The sequence below is a fragment of the Vigna radiata genome, chromosome 7 (assembly GCF_000741045.1).
Source record: "Vigna radiata var. radiata cultivar VC1973A chromosome 7, Vradiata_ver6, whole genome shotgun sequence".
Lineage (NCBI taxonomy): Eukaryota > Viridiplantae > Streptophyta > Magnoliopsida > Fabales > Fabaceae > Vigna > Vigna radiata.
In genome coordinates this window covers 54,654-68,751 of record NC_028357.1, presented here as the reverse complement: position 1 = coordinate 68,751, position 14,098 = coordinate 54,654, and the positions used below count along the sequence as shown (strand labels likewise).

Sequence of the window (14,098 nt, the reverse complement as noted above, 5' to 3'; positions counted from 1 at the left end):
TGATGGTGAGTTGGTAAAAATTTGAGAATGAGTTACTTGAGGAGAGAGAGACGTTTTCGTAGACAACAATTTAGCAAGACCTCTCATTTGTGTCTAGGAAAGGTAACCGACACCACCTTGGATTGATTGTGACAAATGTCTTCTTTACATTTTTCACATCTTTCTCAGATGGAAGTTTGTTTTGAGAACGTTGTTTTGAAGTAAAAATAGCTAAGACTTTGTCACTAAAAATAGCCAAGATGACACAAAAATCAGTCCAACGTTACCCTGGTCGTCACCACCAAAAAATAGCACTCAAGTCCTCCAAGAAACACCATTCGGCTTTTCCACATTTTACTACCAAAAAGTCGCTCATAACTCATGAAGCATACCATCATATTATATTGAGCTCGAAGGGAGCTATGGGAGACATTTAGACATTAACTCACTGCTCCGTTGAAAAGTTCAATACTCAACTATTTCCAATTTTGGACACTTCTTTAACAACCTTTACTTTCACATACTGAATGTTAAAAAATAGAATTGCAAGTATAATCACAAATTCTCAAAGGTGTAGAGTAGAGGGTTCTTGATCTCCTTACCTTCAACTTTATCAAATTAGGTTTAGAGTTGATAAGTATTATGTAGTTAGAAATAATACTTCATTTGCAACAATAACACCCATAAACCTTTGCCAATCAAATATGCCTCAAATATGTTATTTTACAAATTTACGAGGACAAATGTGTTTGTTTGGGTGTGAGTTATCATAAAATTGTTAAACTCTCCACCCTTTCTAGTGAATCCATGTACAAATTCCTGAATGCTACATCCATTTTACACACAATTAGTCCAAAACGTATAATTGTAAATACAAAACAATTGATCTCGTATCATCCTATCTTCCTGACATTAGATTCACAAGATTTTGATTTTCATAGAAGGAACCAACATCCCACTCGTCTGTAGTTGAAGAAAGTGTCATTAGCGCAACCACAATAGATCTCATACTTGGACGGAGTTGAGGATTGTCTTGTGTACAGGCTTTGGCTAGTTGTGCCATCTGCAAGCCCAAATAATGAACATATATTTGTTGATCCATGTTGAAATCACAAAAAACAAACGTTCAAAGGGTTTACTCTTAACAAATTTCTTACCTTGCGGACAGAGTCAACTGGGTAGTTATCCCCAAGCCTTGGATCAACTAGTTTGATGAGATCTTCAGTGTTATCCGGCTGACCAAGAACTCCATCAAACTGCATTGCATAATAAAATTAAGAAAGTCACTTTCATAATTTAGATTGATGATGATTTTCTTAATATTTGCAATGACTACAATAATAAAAAATATTTGGAGAAATCAACACTGACCAAAGCTACTAGGCCCTTTGAGTCGGTAGCAGAGTCGTTTGTCTTGACAATTGCTTCCTTAGCCGAAATGAGTTCATAAAGAACAACTCCAAAAGCATACACGTCTACTTTGGGAGAAACATCCCCATATTGAGCATACCTTCAGACAAAGCCATGGCAATCAAAGGGTTGTCAGAAAACAAAGGGTTGAGATAGTCAAAGGTTGTAAATTAACATGTATTAAGGGGCATTATTCTTATGTAACCGCTAAATGTTTGAAGATTCATTGACATTATGATGACTTAGGGTGTTATATGAAGAGCTATGATGCACGGATAGGATACGTGTAATGGATACTGACACTTATCTGATACGCAGATAAGTTTATTTTAAAAATAATAACATAGGATACATGATATATGCATATTGAAAAATGTAAAAAAAAATCTTAAGAACATAAGAAATATATGTTTGTTATTTTGTGAGTGCAAATTAAAATCATATGTAATAAACATTGTCAAAATAAAAGATTATAAATTATTGCCATCATATAAGTACTACTACTGTTTTATAGATTAGATGATAAATATCCTAATGTACAATACGGATAAATATCCATAAAGTATCCTAATATATCATACACGAATACATGTCCCGAAGTATCGGTGCATCATAGGTGAAGAAGAGTCATGTAATAGCTAAGGAGTTCAACTGCATGAATATTTGTCACAAAATTAGCCATAAGAAATCATGTTCTCCTATTTTTGAAATGCAAATAAAATAGTTGCCAATTGCAATGGTAGTATTCAATATATGTTTGAAAAAAAACTGGTATGTGAACTTGGAAAGTAAATTTTCAATATGAACACCAACACTCTAATGTTAAAAGGAATATTATCATACTCCGGTGGCATGTATCCAAATGTTCCAACAAGACGACCCGTGGGAAGTGATGAACTTCCAACTTCTGTAAGTTTGGTTAATCCAAAATCAGCAACCTGCATATATGAGCATTGTATGAGCTCCCATAGCGATCCAAATAATAAAAGTAGATAAGATCTCAAAACATTCGACCTTGCCCCGAAAGTTTTTGTCTATTAATATATTTGCTGACTTGATGTCACGATGAATATATACAGGTACTGTGTGCTCGTGAATATATTCAAGACCTCTGGCAGAATCCAAAGCAATCTGAACACGAGTAGCCCATGGCAGTGGTTCTCTACTACCTAGGTAATTAAACACATCATAGTAATTAAACACACCATTATCAATTAACTGTCAACTGGTAACCATTTCAACCCATCATGGGTAAACAAAAACTAAACTAAGGGTTATACAACCTGAACCACGCAGATGTTGGCTTAGGTTTCCATTTTCAATGTATTCATAGACAAGAAAAAGAGATCCCTCGATGCTATACCCAATCAGCCGCACCTGCATAGTGATTAAGAGTTTAAGCCATTCCCTAAAGCAGATGTGAGAATTTATGTATAATAAAGCATGCTGAGTGTCTGTGTATAGTACAAACAGAAAACATAATGTAATAGAAATTCTTCGGGAAATATATGTTTAGCTTAATAACATTTGATCCCTATATCTTCACCAATTTCATTTTAGTCTATATACCTAAAAAATTATCTTTCAGCACACTATACAAGCAATTTTTTTATCATTTAGTCCTTATGCCTTCATTTTGTGGAGGTTTCAAACTGCTAGAAAATTGAAACATACACATAAAAAATTGCTTATAAAGGGACTAAAACGTAGAATTAGATTTAGGGACCAAAATCAAAAGTAGGAACTGGTATAGGACCAAATGATTTATCAAGCCAAAACTCTTTTGTCAACAAAGATAACTGTTTAGCCTTGTATATTGGTTTCATCATCTTATGTGTACAAACTCTAATTGAAATTTTAGATTTTGAGCCCAATTCACTAACATCATATAAACAAAACATAGATTCACCCTTTTTGTTTTCTTGTTGTGATGTTCTTCAAGGGAAAAGAGGAAGACAGGTGGAGATGGATCGATGACTTATTTATGTGATAAATCATAGAAATATCCTTAAATGACATGTTAGTTAGTTTTAATAGTTTGATGGTTTTTCAGAAAGTAAGAGATGACAGGGCATGAATAAGAATAGTAAGAAAAGGACTGAAGAATCTTTGGTTTGAGAATGGATTTTAGGAAGTAAAGTTCAGGTCTGTTTGATGGAAGGATGAGAGGTGATTCATTTATACTGTACATTTACAGTCATTTAGATACTAGTTAGACGGTATTCTATTTGAAATAAAGATTGGCTGTTTTCCCTAATTCTGAACCAGTATCTAGCATAGAGCCTGTTGAATCCTTAATCAAATAATAAGCTTTGCAAGATAACAAACTGAGATTCAAACTCAATCTAGTAGTGCCTTCTTAAGTATTAACTGATTCAAAACTCATTATGCTATTCAAGTCATATATTGATACCTTCAAGGAACTTTTTTCAGCTAATGGAAGCAAGCAAAGTGTGTACACCAAATTGAATTCATAACTAAAATTGGATAGTAACATAATAAAGAGACTGTCACGAATAGAATACTTCCAAGATCAGAGGAAAGTTTGAATAGAAAGGAAAGGGAAAAGGAAAAGGTCAAAAAGTAGAGGCAAGATAATCCGGATTCAAAATAGAACTACTTTAAAAACATTTACTAAGCACATAAAACTTCCGTATATATTATGCACTAGAGAAACAAATATTAAGGCTTAGAAAAAAAAATGAAAGTAAATTGAACAGGCATGGAGGAAATGTTTGAAGATTTGTAGTAACATGAAATTAAAAGTTTCATATATTTTAGGGAAGGGAGCCACTGTGGCGATAAATTGGTCAATTTAGGCTTGGTAAATAGGGAACAATTTAAAAGGTATTCTTTAATGCTTCCTAGCATTAGTTCGGATTTTCTTTAGAATAGGTACCAACTTTCTATGTATAGGGTGTTCAGCTTTTGTCTTGTATTTTTGTTATCATGGATTTGGTCTAGTCCCCTCATGATTCATTATTCTTTATTTTTTTCATATGATGACAAATGATAGATGTCCATTGAGATGTCAGCATAGCTAAGATGTCACAGTGCATAGTGATCCCTAGCATGAGTTTTTGATTTAAAAAAAAATAAAAAAATCCAAATTAGTTCCCAAGATGGACAAAATAATAAAGAGAAACAAAAGATAATAGAAATTCACTATTTTCAAATTTAATAAATTCCCGATGCTACTCCTATCTCAAGATGACTAAATTCAAACCCAGAGTATATGGGCCAAGCTAATGCTAGATCCCATCAAAGAAATCACATACAATCATCTCATAATAACTCTCCACCTGCTGATAAGCAATTCAATTAAAATACAATAGTAATGCTAAATATGCTTTAAGTTTTAAAGGACTAGTACCAGGTTTAAATGATGAACACGTGTCAAGACTTTCAATTCAGCAAGAAATTCTTTTGATGCTTGCATATCCATCTTCTTGATTGCAGCTTTCTGCATGGACAAATTTATTGGCTTATATAAAAAGTATACTGATTCAAAACAAACAAGAAGAATGGTTCTTAAGAACAAACAGACTCCGTTCCATCATGTATCATTATAAAGCATAATATAAAGAAATATTTGAGCTTTGTTCATCGACTTAAATGCATCATGCTGCAATTCAAAACAAAGGAAAGACATGCTAAATATTACTTTGTTCATAAACTGAAATGCATAATAATGAAATTCAAAACAAAGGAAATGCATATTAAATATTACGCAATAATTTCAAATTTCAAGCAAGGAAGCATAAAATAATTTAGTGAAACAGAGAAAACAGTAAGATTGATCAAATAGTTTAGTTGTTCAAGTTTCGTAATAAATTATTATAAACAATTCAAAGATGTCAATCTTCCTCACAAGAAAGGATGTCAACAAGAAAACAATGCATCTCAAAATACCAAATATCAAAAGATGACATTCAATTAAACTTAAATTTGGATTTTGGCCTAACTCAATCCCAAAACCAATCTCATAGGTGGCCCAACAAAGGATTCAGGATAGACCATATATTGTAACCTTCAGTCCCAATCTGGCAAGAAAAATATACTGATCTGAATTCTGATCAATCATTAAGTATCAAACTTTTCAGTCACTCTTTTCTTTTCATTCAATGTTTCGATGATATTGTATAATAGCTTACCATATTAGATAAAATTGTCACATGGTATCTATAAAGTTAGTCTTCAATCTTCTATTTCAATTTATCTTCATTCTACTGGCAATCAGTTAAAAACCACAAAACACCGATTATATCAATTATGACAAAACCCTAAAAGAAATATCAAAGTGAAACTGAAGGAAAGCTTCCACTATTGGCAGTTATAAATGTGAATACTAACCTCTCCCCTCAGCTCCGCATAATAGACTGACCCAAAACCTCCTTGACCAATTTTATTAGCCAAACTAAAGTTATCTGTGGCAGTTGCTAGTTCCTCATATGTGAATTCCACCGATTTGTCCACTTTTATGCCGGTGATAGCGGTAGGACCACCAGGTCCTAAAGTTTCATGCGCACTACTACGGGAAGCTTCATCTGGAAAATAAAGCACCAAATCATTTATGTCGATATTTTAGAACATACAAGAGCTAGAGGTACTGCAAGATGGATAGAGTTCCAACAAGAGGAAAAAAGTAGGTTTAGCAGAGATCTTGTGCTGGATGATTGGAACAAGAAAAGAGATTAGGAACAGATGTACTTGGGAGAAAATCAGGGATGAAAAGAATGTAATAGACTCCAAGATGTGGTCCCCCCAGGTTAGGAGAAAAGAGGATCCAATGGTAAAAGTAATTTAAAAGGAAGACAGTCAAAATAAATGTACTTTCTGAAAAATTGGAATTTGGAAAACCATAATGGCTTCATTTGATTTATGTAAGGTTGTTGCTGATAGTGTTGAGTCAAGAGCAAGAGGATCAGAGTATCTGTTTTTAAATTTAAAAGAAACCATTTAGAACATTGATAGCACTCAACTCATTTATATAGATGCACATAAGCTCATTATATATGGAAGAAAAAGTCCAGATTCTTCATTATTTTAAGACTCCTATAGTTCACACTAGTTTCTACTGACAAAATAAAAAACACTGATGGAAACCCAATATTCCAAGCGATGTGGTCAAAAAGTTAACTTTTTCTACAAGGACTTTACTAAAACTGAGATATGTAATCTACAGATAAAGGGAAAAGAGGTTATTTCAGTTAGATTGTAATATGCAATAGGACTACAGTAGAACTGGTAATTCAGTTACTTTTTCAGCATTGTATTATTCAGTCTATGTAAAGAGTTAGATAGAGGGAGGTGTTGCAAGGAGAATAAGTAGAAAGAGCAATACCCTTCCCATCTTGAGCAAAGAGTGCACTAGAATCTCGTGAAAGTTCCTCCTTCTTTATCTTCTTCCGGAATATTCTGAAATATATAACAACTCCTAATACCAGAAGAACTGCCACAACTCCAACAGCTATTCCAGCAATAGCCCCACCAGCAAGTCCTGCTTAAATAGAAGAAAAAATGAGCCAACATACGTCATCATCCTTCTGATTTTAGTACATACTGGTCATATGTTTCGTAAGAATCTCAAATAAAAACATCTCATAACCAATATTTTGAGAAGAAAGTCAAACCTCCTGAACTGCAGAAAAAAAAAATCAAAAGATAGTCATTGGATATTGTCAATGTATTGGAGATTAAAAAGTAATGCAATCAGGAGTAGATTGTAAACAGAGTATTACCTGGACGGCAAAAACACATAGCTACCATTTTGATCTGTCAAAAAATGAAAAGAAAGAAGTTAGTGCTATAAATTGAAATTTAGTTTATTGAAAAATATTCAAAAGATTGATCTATACATATGAAGTTTATTACGCATCCCAAAGCTTGAGTGAATATTAATAACACAATTCGTAGGCAACATCCAGCTGAAATGGTAACTGTTTTAGTAATAGATGCTTCATTCAAGTTATCAGAGAAAATTCGTTGCAGCCCTTTAAATAGAAAGTTAGAAGACCTCAAAATTTTATTTCAACTTCCAAGGATAAGCAAAGAATATCAACAGCATGGTATGCGCCTAAACCCTAGCTGTTGGAAAATTAAAGCAACACCAAGTCAAAGGAACACCGGGTGAAAACTGAGTTACTGTTGGAAAGTCACCTTTTGCTGCCACTCCAAGCCCACTCAACTGTGGCTTCTTTTAGGGTTGCCTTAATTGGAACCTCAAGGGTAGGGATTTTTTTTTTTCTGTCTTCTAAAAGAAATGACTTGTGTTTTGTTTCATAACTTGATCTAAAAAGTTGACTTTGTGGAATCCAATTAAGCCCTAAATATCAATTTATAAAATGATACTAGAGTTTATCCTAAATCCATTTTTGGATCCACTAGCATTTTCCACGCTTTAGCTAGAAGTCCTGAGTGTGAGGGGAAGTGTCAAAAAGTTGTCTAAATTGTAATAACCCTCTGATGGCATACCCATTAACCATAGTCAAGCATCTACAAGAAGAGTTGAAGTCATTTATGAAGATGGTCTAAACTCTACCTTTTGGATCACCTTTGGAGCCATCATGGAGCATAGCTTGGAGTAGTATAGGTTTAATTTAGGCCATGTATTTCAGCCAAGTAATGTAGGTTTGTTTAAGGCTTATATTAAGGCCTCATTAGTGTAGGATTTTTCCTTAAGCTAGACATTCAAACCATTTGAAAAGTATGTGTCATGTGTCATGCTTCCAATGGAGAGGACCTAGCTTGAGTAGTGGCCACATGTAGGAATGGAGAGACTTTTGCTTTATGAGTGACCACATGTCCTCTCCTCATTGGAGAGGATTTGTGAACACTTGTCCACTCCTTAGAAAGCCTCACTTTTGGCCAATGAGTGCAAAGGTGGAAGGTCATGCTTTTAGGGTTTTAGGAGACACCATTGCCTATATATAGAGGTGTCTCCTCTCTTGTAATCATCTTTGATGTTGAGTAATGTTATGCTGCCTATTTTTGGCCATACTACACATCTTAGATCAAGACTAGAACAACCCATGAGGCCTCTCTAGTCACCTTCCTCTTAGAGTTGACCAAACCTCTCTTAGAGCCTTCAAACACCACACCACCACCATTTAACCACCATATGGCCGTGAGCTTCTAGCGTCACAAACACCATAGCTTCCGCATTTCCAGCCCCTATCCTTGAGAATCCACCACATTTCCGCATCATATCTTCAAGGGACAATCTCCATTGCATCCTTCTAGCTTTAACCTAACCTAGCCTAGGAGATTGTCATCACCCTTTTAGGGGTTGCCTTAATTGCATCCTCAAGGATGGTGGTTTATTCCTACATCAATTAGAGTATGGTTTGAAAAAGTATTATAAAACTTGGGTAGCCTTCAACTTCAAAACCGATTTGTACAGTTGAATTACACCCTATAAAACAAATTTCTAAGAGTTACAACGCTACTTTGACCAACACGGATAACTAATGCAATAACCAAGCAAGGTTTTATATGCCTATCCCCAACAGTAGTGCAGCTGCAACATCAATCGCATCAGCTATTCCAGCTGCATTAATTGTCAAATTTGAATGATTTCAGTTCTGCCACTACAATTAAAAACCTTTCCAAGTACAGAGAACCGATGAATTCACATGAGAACACCAAAACATATCAGAAATAAGCACCTTTTACCAGTGATAGAAACCAAGTCACCAAACAACGCCCACATCCGAATTAGCATAGAAAAAAAACCCGCCATTACAGCAAACTCAATCTTGAATACAGTATCCAAACTAAGCACAAACACACAAGCTCAACATTCCAAACCCTCAAAACAAGAACCAAAGTCACCACTTCCCTCGACACATACACAACAAATTCAATATCCAAATGAAGAACCCGACCAAAATCTACAAATATTGCCAATATCAACGATCAAAACAATATCAGATTAAAGGCAATATAATAAAGCATCCAAACTAACACACAAAAACATCAAAACCAGTCTAGTTTCAAAACCAATGAAAACGTTTTAAAATACATCCTAGTGCCACAACATCAATGTTTTAGGGGTCTCTACAGCCAGATTCGCAACCACATTAGCTCCGTTTATCCACAATTTTCCCATCCGTAGACCAACCTTAAAAGACTGTCTTAATCTAACCACTTCCCCGCAAAATTAAAAGCAACTGCTTCTTTATCCGAATCGCTTAGATCATGGACTCTGGGTAATTAGGGGAGGTATATGATCTGAACTTAAACAACGGAATTTAAATAAGAGGACGGGTAGCATAGTCAAACGACAACAGTTACCATAAATAAATCTTGAATGATCATAAGTAAGGTGACTCACTGTGAAAGTTCTAACAAGGAGCCCCCTAGCCTCTTCGGACTACAACTAGCACTTTCAGTGTAAACTAAATAAGGTATTTATTTAAACCATTTTATGATAAGTGAGCATCTACCTATTTCAAACATCTCTGGGAAAACTTGGTTAGTCACTTTCGTAGAATCTCCCTCCAACCACTCACAACGTCCGAAACCAAACTCGCACTCGGAACACATGTGGGTATTTTGCTTATGTTGAAGTAAGAAACAGAATACACAAAAATCTTCCACTTCAAGAAAAGAAGAACAAACAAAATACACGGACCTTTTCCCGGAATATAAACGAGTCCACTCCCCTGGTTGAAATTGACGTCAGGGTTGTACCTCTGCAGCAACCCCGAGTCAAGGCTCACATCAGAAGCCACCGAGCCGAGAGTCTCCCCGGTTCTGAGAGGGTACGTGATGAACAGCCCATAATCGGCAACATCGGTGTTCCCACAAGAGCAATTCACCGTGACGTTGAGAGTGCCCGTGTCGGGAATGTTATCGGGTTCATAGGTGTTGAACCTCCTGAGCCAGGTAACATCGGTGAGGTTAGAGAAGACGACCCTGGCGACTTGCTCGTAGGTGTCCTGCGTTTGAACATCGTACTGGAAGGTGTGAGCGAGAAACTGGCCGTCGATGCAGTCGCAAGGGAAGGGGACGTTGACCCTTATGAAGGCCTGGACGCTGTCCTTGTTGGGGATGGTGTCCTTGTTGTAGAGGACTATGTCGTCGGGAGTGGTGAGAAGGGATGAGGACATGACCTCGGAGATGTAGGTGAGGTTGGAGCCGGACCACATGTAGTAGGAGCCCAGAGCCAGAGGGCAACCCTGCTTGCACGCCGATTCTGCTGCCAACACAAGAGAAAACAGCACAAGGGGAAGCAGCAGAAACCCCAATCTGGGTTCCATCGGAAACAAAGAAAGAAGAAAACAGCGAATGGGGAAGAGGTTGTTGTTGAGTTGACCAGGTGAATGGTGATGTACTGGAGAATGAGGAGAAAGAGAAAAAGAAAAAAAAAAAAAAAAGAAAAGAAGAAGATGATGATTTGTGTTTGAACAGTGACCGATTACTTAATATATTGATTGAATATTAATTAACAGCAGACAGCCGCCGTGTGTGTTCTCTAGACTTATGGAAACACTACTCAAAACACGACCAGACAAACGACTAACAGGAATCTTCCGCGGGTACTAATAATAATCATAATGACATTCTTGTAAAAACAAGCTTATTTAACAAACTCAATGTAATAATATAAATAAGTTTTTTTTCTGAATTTTGACAAAATTAAAATTTGATTTATTCAAAAATTTTATATATTTTTTATTCAATAATGGATAATATTGTTTTTTGAATTCAATTATCTTAAAAAAAATGTTTAAATCCATTTTTATCCTTAATGTTCAGTTTAAACTTTAAAAAAAAATTTACACCTAAAAAAAAATTTACATGTCAAATACATTTAGTATATTTTAAGACTAACATTTAAGTTATTTATAGTTGAAATACATATATTTTATATATTTTTTAAGTAACATTTCAAAAATAATAAAAATTTTACATTTAACAAGAGAATAGAGAAAACCATACTTTCTATTTTTACGTCTTAATTCTATTGTTCATCAGCATTTTGTCAAGACAAAATTGTTTATAAAATTTATATTTTAAATGTTCTCATATTTTGAAGTTTAATCAAATAACATTAAATCGGATAAGATATGAAAATGCTATAATTAGAAAAGAGAAAAGAAAAAGAGGGAAATACATTTGAGTCTATAGATTGCATTGTACTGAATAGTATCTTCTCTATGAGAGTAATTGTCTAAATGACTTATAAGCAATTAATTAATTGTAATTTTGAAGACAACTAAAACACTTGTTGTATAATTCAGACGAGTTAAGAAAATCTAGATAGTGTATCACAGAATACCAAGATTCTCTAACAAAAACCAGAAATGAATGAAACTCAACCCGTCTAAGGTAACAAAAATTATTCCCTGACTTGAAATACTAAGAATAATAAAAAATACTACACAAAGTAGGTGAAACTTAACTAAACAGCCTATATATACGAAGAGTGTCTAGAGAAAGTTTCTCTTGAGAATGAATACAATTAACCATGCTTTAAATAAATCAAGTTTACAAGCTAAGACCTTAAATCTAATTTAATGTTACTGTGTTATTAATTTACTGTAGTAAATAGTTGCCGTTAAACAAAAATTGCATCATCAAATTTCCAAATCACACTTCGCACAAATGTTTTTCCCAAACTTAAAGTTGAAATCATAATAAATTGAATCAATTAAAGACATGAATACTTGTATTATAATGTTGAGATCGTGATTGAACTTTTTATTTAAATAGTTCTTATTCATAATAATTCAATTCTAGAGATCGAATAAGCTTAATAACATATATCATAAAATATCTATCAACATATGACTCAAAGAAATTAAAAATTTAATTGTAAACAATGATTAAACAAGCATAACGAGGAAAACACATATTAACCATTGCGCATAACCAAACTGTTAGAATTTTGCAGTGAAATGTTTATGTTGGACAAAATTAAGAGGGGGTAAATTGTTTTGTTATTAAAATTTGTACTTTTAAAAAGTTTTCTCTTTTTAAGATCAAGTTCAATTAAAATTATTTCTTTTATAATAACTACAGATAATTGAGTATAGTAAAATAGAAAATTACACAAAATATTTTATATTGATTTGGATAAAAAAAAACTCTGTCCATTTATTAATCTCTCTAAAAAGGATTAACTCAAACATTAAAATAAACAAATCTTACAATCATAGAAGAAAAAGTTTAAGGTTAGAAAACACCTCTATTGAAGACACGAGATCAAAGACATTTTCTTTGAATCACATAAGTAATGAACCACCTCCTTTTGAGTCACACAAAGGATAAACAATTTCTCCTAGCAACAACAGTAACACTCAATCACTCAAAAACCCACTTGGTGAAAGTTATCGTTTTATCCACACTAGGTTTTTCAAAACCTCTTTTCACAAACATAAAGAGTTTTTCTAGCAATCACAACCTTAAACCTTAAATGAAAAGTTATTTATGTTAGAAGTGAGTTTTAGGCCTAACTCAACCCCACAAAACTGGCTTGTAAGGTGAGGTCTGCACCCCACTTATATATTATAAATTGGCCTTATCTCTAGTCGATGTGGGACTTTCAACACACCCCCCTCACGCCGAGGTATATACATCTCGAGCGTGAGACTAGATATTAATGGGTGGTCTGATAACGGCCCAATAGCGGGTAGAACAATATGTCCAACAAATCGCTAGGATGGGCTCTAACCATAGCTCTGATACATCGACTAGAGATAAGGTCAATTTATAATATATAAGTGGGGTGCAGACCTCACCTTACAAGCCGGTTTTGTGGGGTTGAGTTAGGCCTAAAACCCACTTCTAACAATTTATGAAATTAAGTTTTACCAAACATATATAAACTTTATCTTTCGAAAATTAGGTCAAGAATATGAAGAGAGTTACATCTGCCGCTGATAATGGATTATTTCAAGAGATAATCGATTTATCATAAAAGCTTTTCTAATAAAAACATTTTCTTGTTATAATAATCGATTATCACGTGGTCTTTTATGAAAATCTTGATTTTATTAGAATAATCGATTATCATTAGTGATAATAGATTATCACAAAGCTTTTATGAGAAATAAAACCTTCCCTTAGTGATCTTTGTACATTTTGCTTTATGATTCTCTAAGCTAATTTCTATCCATAATTTGTTCCCTAGTATATGATTTATTACAAAAGCTTAATCACATACATAAATAAAATACAAATCTTCCAATATCTTTTGTCATTACTTTGAGTTCTTGGACTTAGTTTTATCATCATCAAAATTTACTCTTTAGTACTAATCTTAATCATTTTCTTCTTTTAACAATAATTTTTCCCCTTTTTAATGATGCTCAAAATGTTTTAAAATCTTTTGTAATAACATGCAAATATAACTATACAATAGAAAAGCATTAAATAATCTTTAAGAAATCATGTTTTGCTTTAAACTTTTCTCCCTATTTTTAATAAATAAAAAGTGTACTATTAAGATAACTCCTCCTAAATCAGACAACTCATACAATATTGAAAGAAAAGGAAAAGTTATTTTGTTAATTTAAAATTTAGCACTTATATAATCATATCATCATTAAAATAATTATCAAATTGGTCTTCTAAGTGAGAAACTTTGCAATATTTTGCCAAATATCATTGTCAAGAATTATCTCTATACCTTTGACTTTGCTAAATGTTACCCTATCTCTGTATTTAAAGTTATAATAAAATATTCTTACCAAGTGAGGTA

At 33.8% G+C, this 14,098-nt stretch overlaps 1 protein-coding gene across 2 annotated transcripts; it reads right to left on the bottom strand.

The window, feature by feature from the left end:
- Positions 1–644: 644 nt before the first annotated feature.
- LOC106768898 (lysM domain receptor-like kinase 3) lies at positions 645–10,874 on the bottom strand. Of its 2 annotated transcripts, none has more exons than XM_022784486.1 (12): positions 10,025–10,874; positions 7,131–7,164; positions 7,023–7,030; positions 6,734–6,892; positions 5,743–5,936; positions 4,763–4,852; positions 2,673–2,766; positions 2,404–2,558; positions 2,233–2,327; positions 1,351–1,489; positions 1,137–1,235; positions 645–1,042 (listed from the first exon to the last, which is right to left on the bottom strand). In XM_022784486.1, the coding sequence occupies exons 1-12, from the start codon at positions 10,650–10,652 to the stop codon at positions 878–880; spliced, it is 1,860 nt and encodes a 619-aa protein (XP_022640207.1). In that variant the 5' UTR covers positions 10,653–10,874; the 3' UTR covers positions 645–877. The 2 variants fall into 2 exon arrangements, with proteins under 2 accessions (XP_022640207.1, XP_014509761.1); XM_014654275.2 differs by having other exon boundaries at positions 6,734–6,889; positions 10,025–10,872.
- Between the last annotated feature and the right edge of the window lie 3,224 nt (positions 10,875–14,098).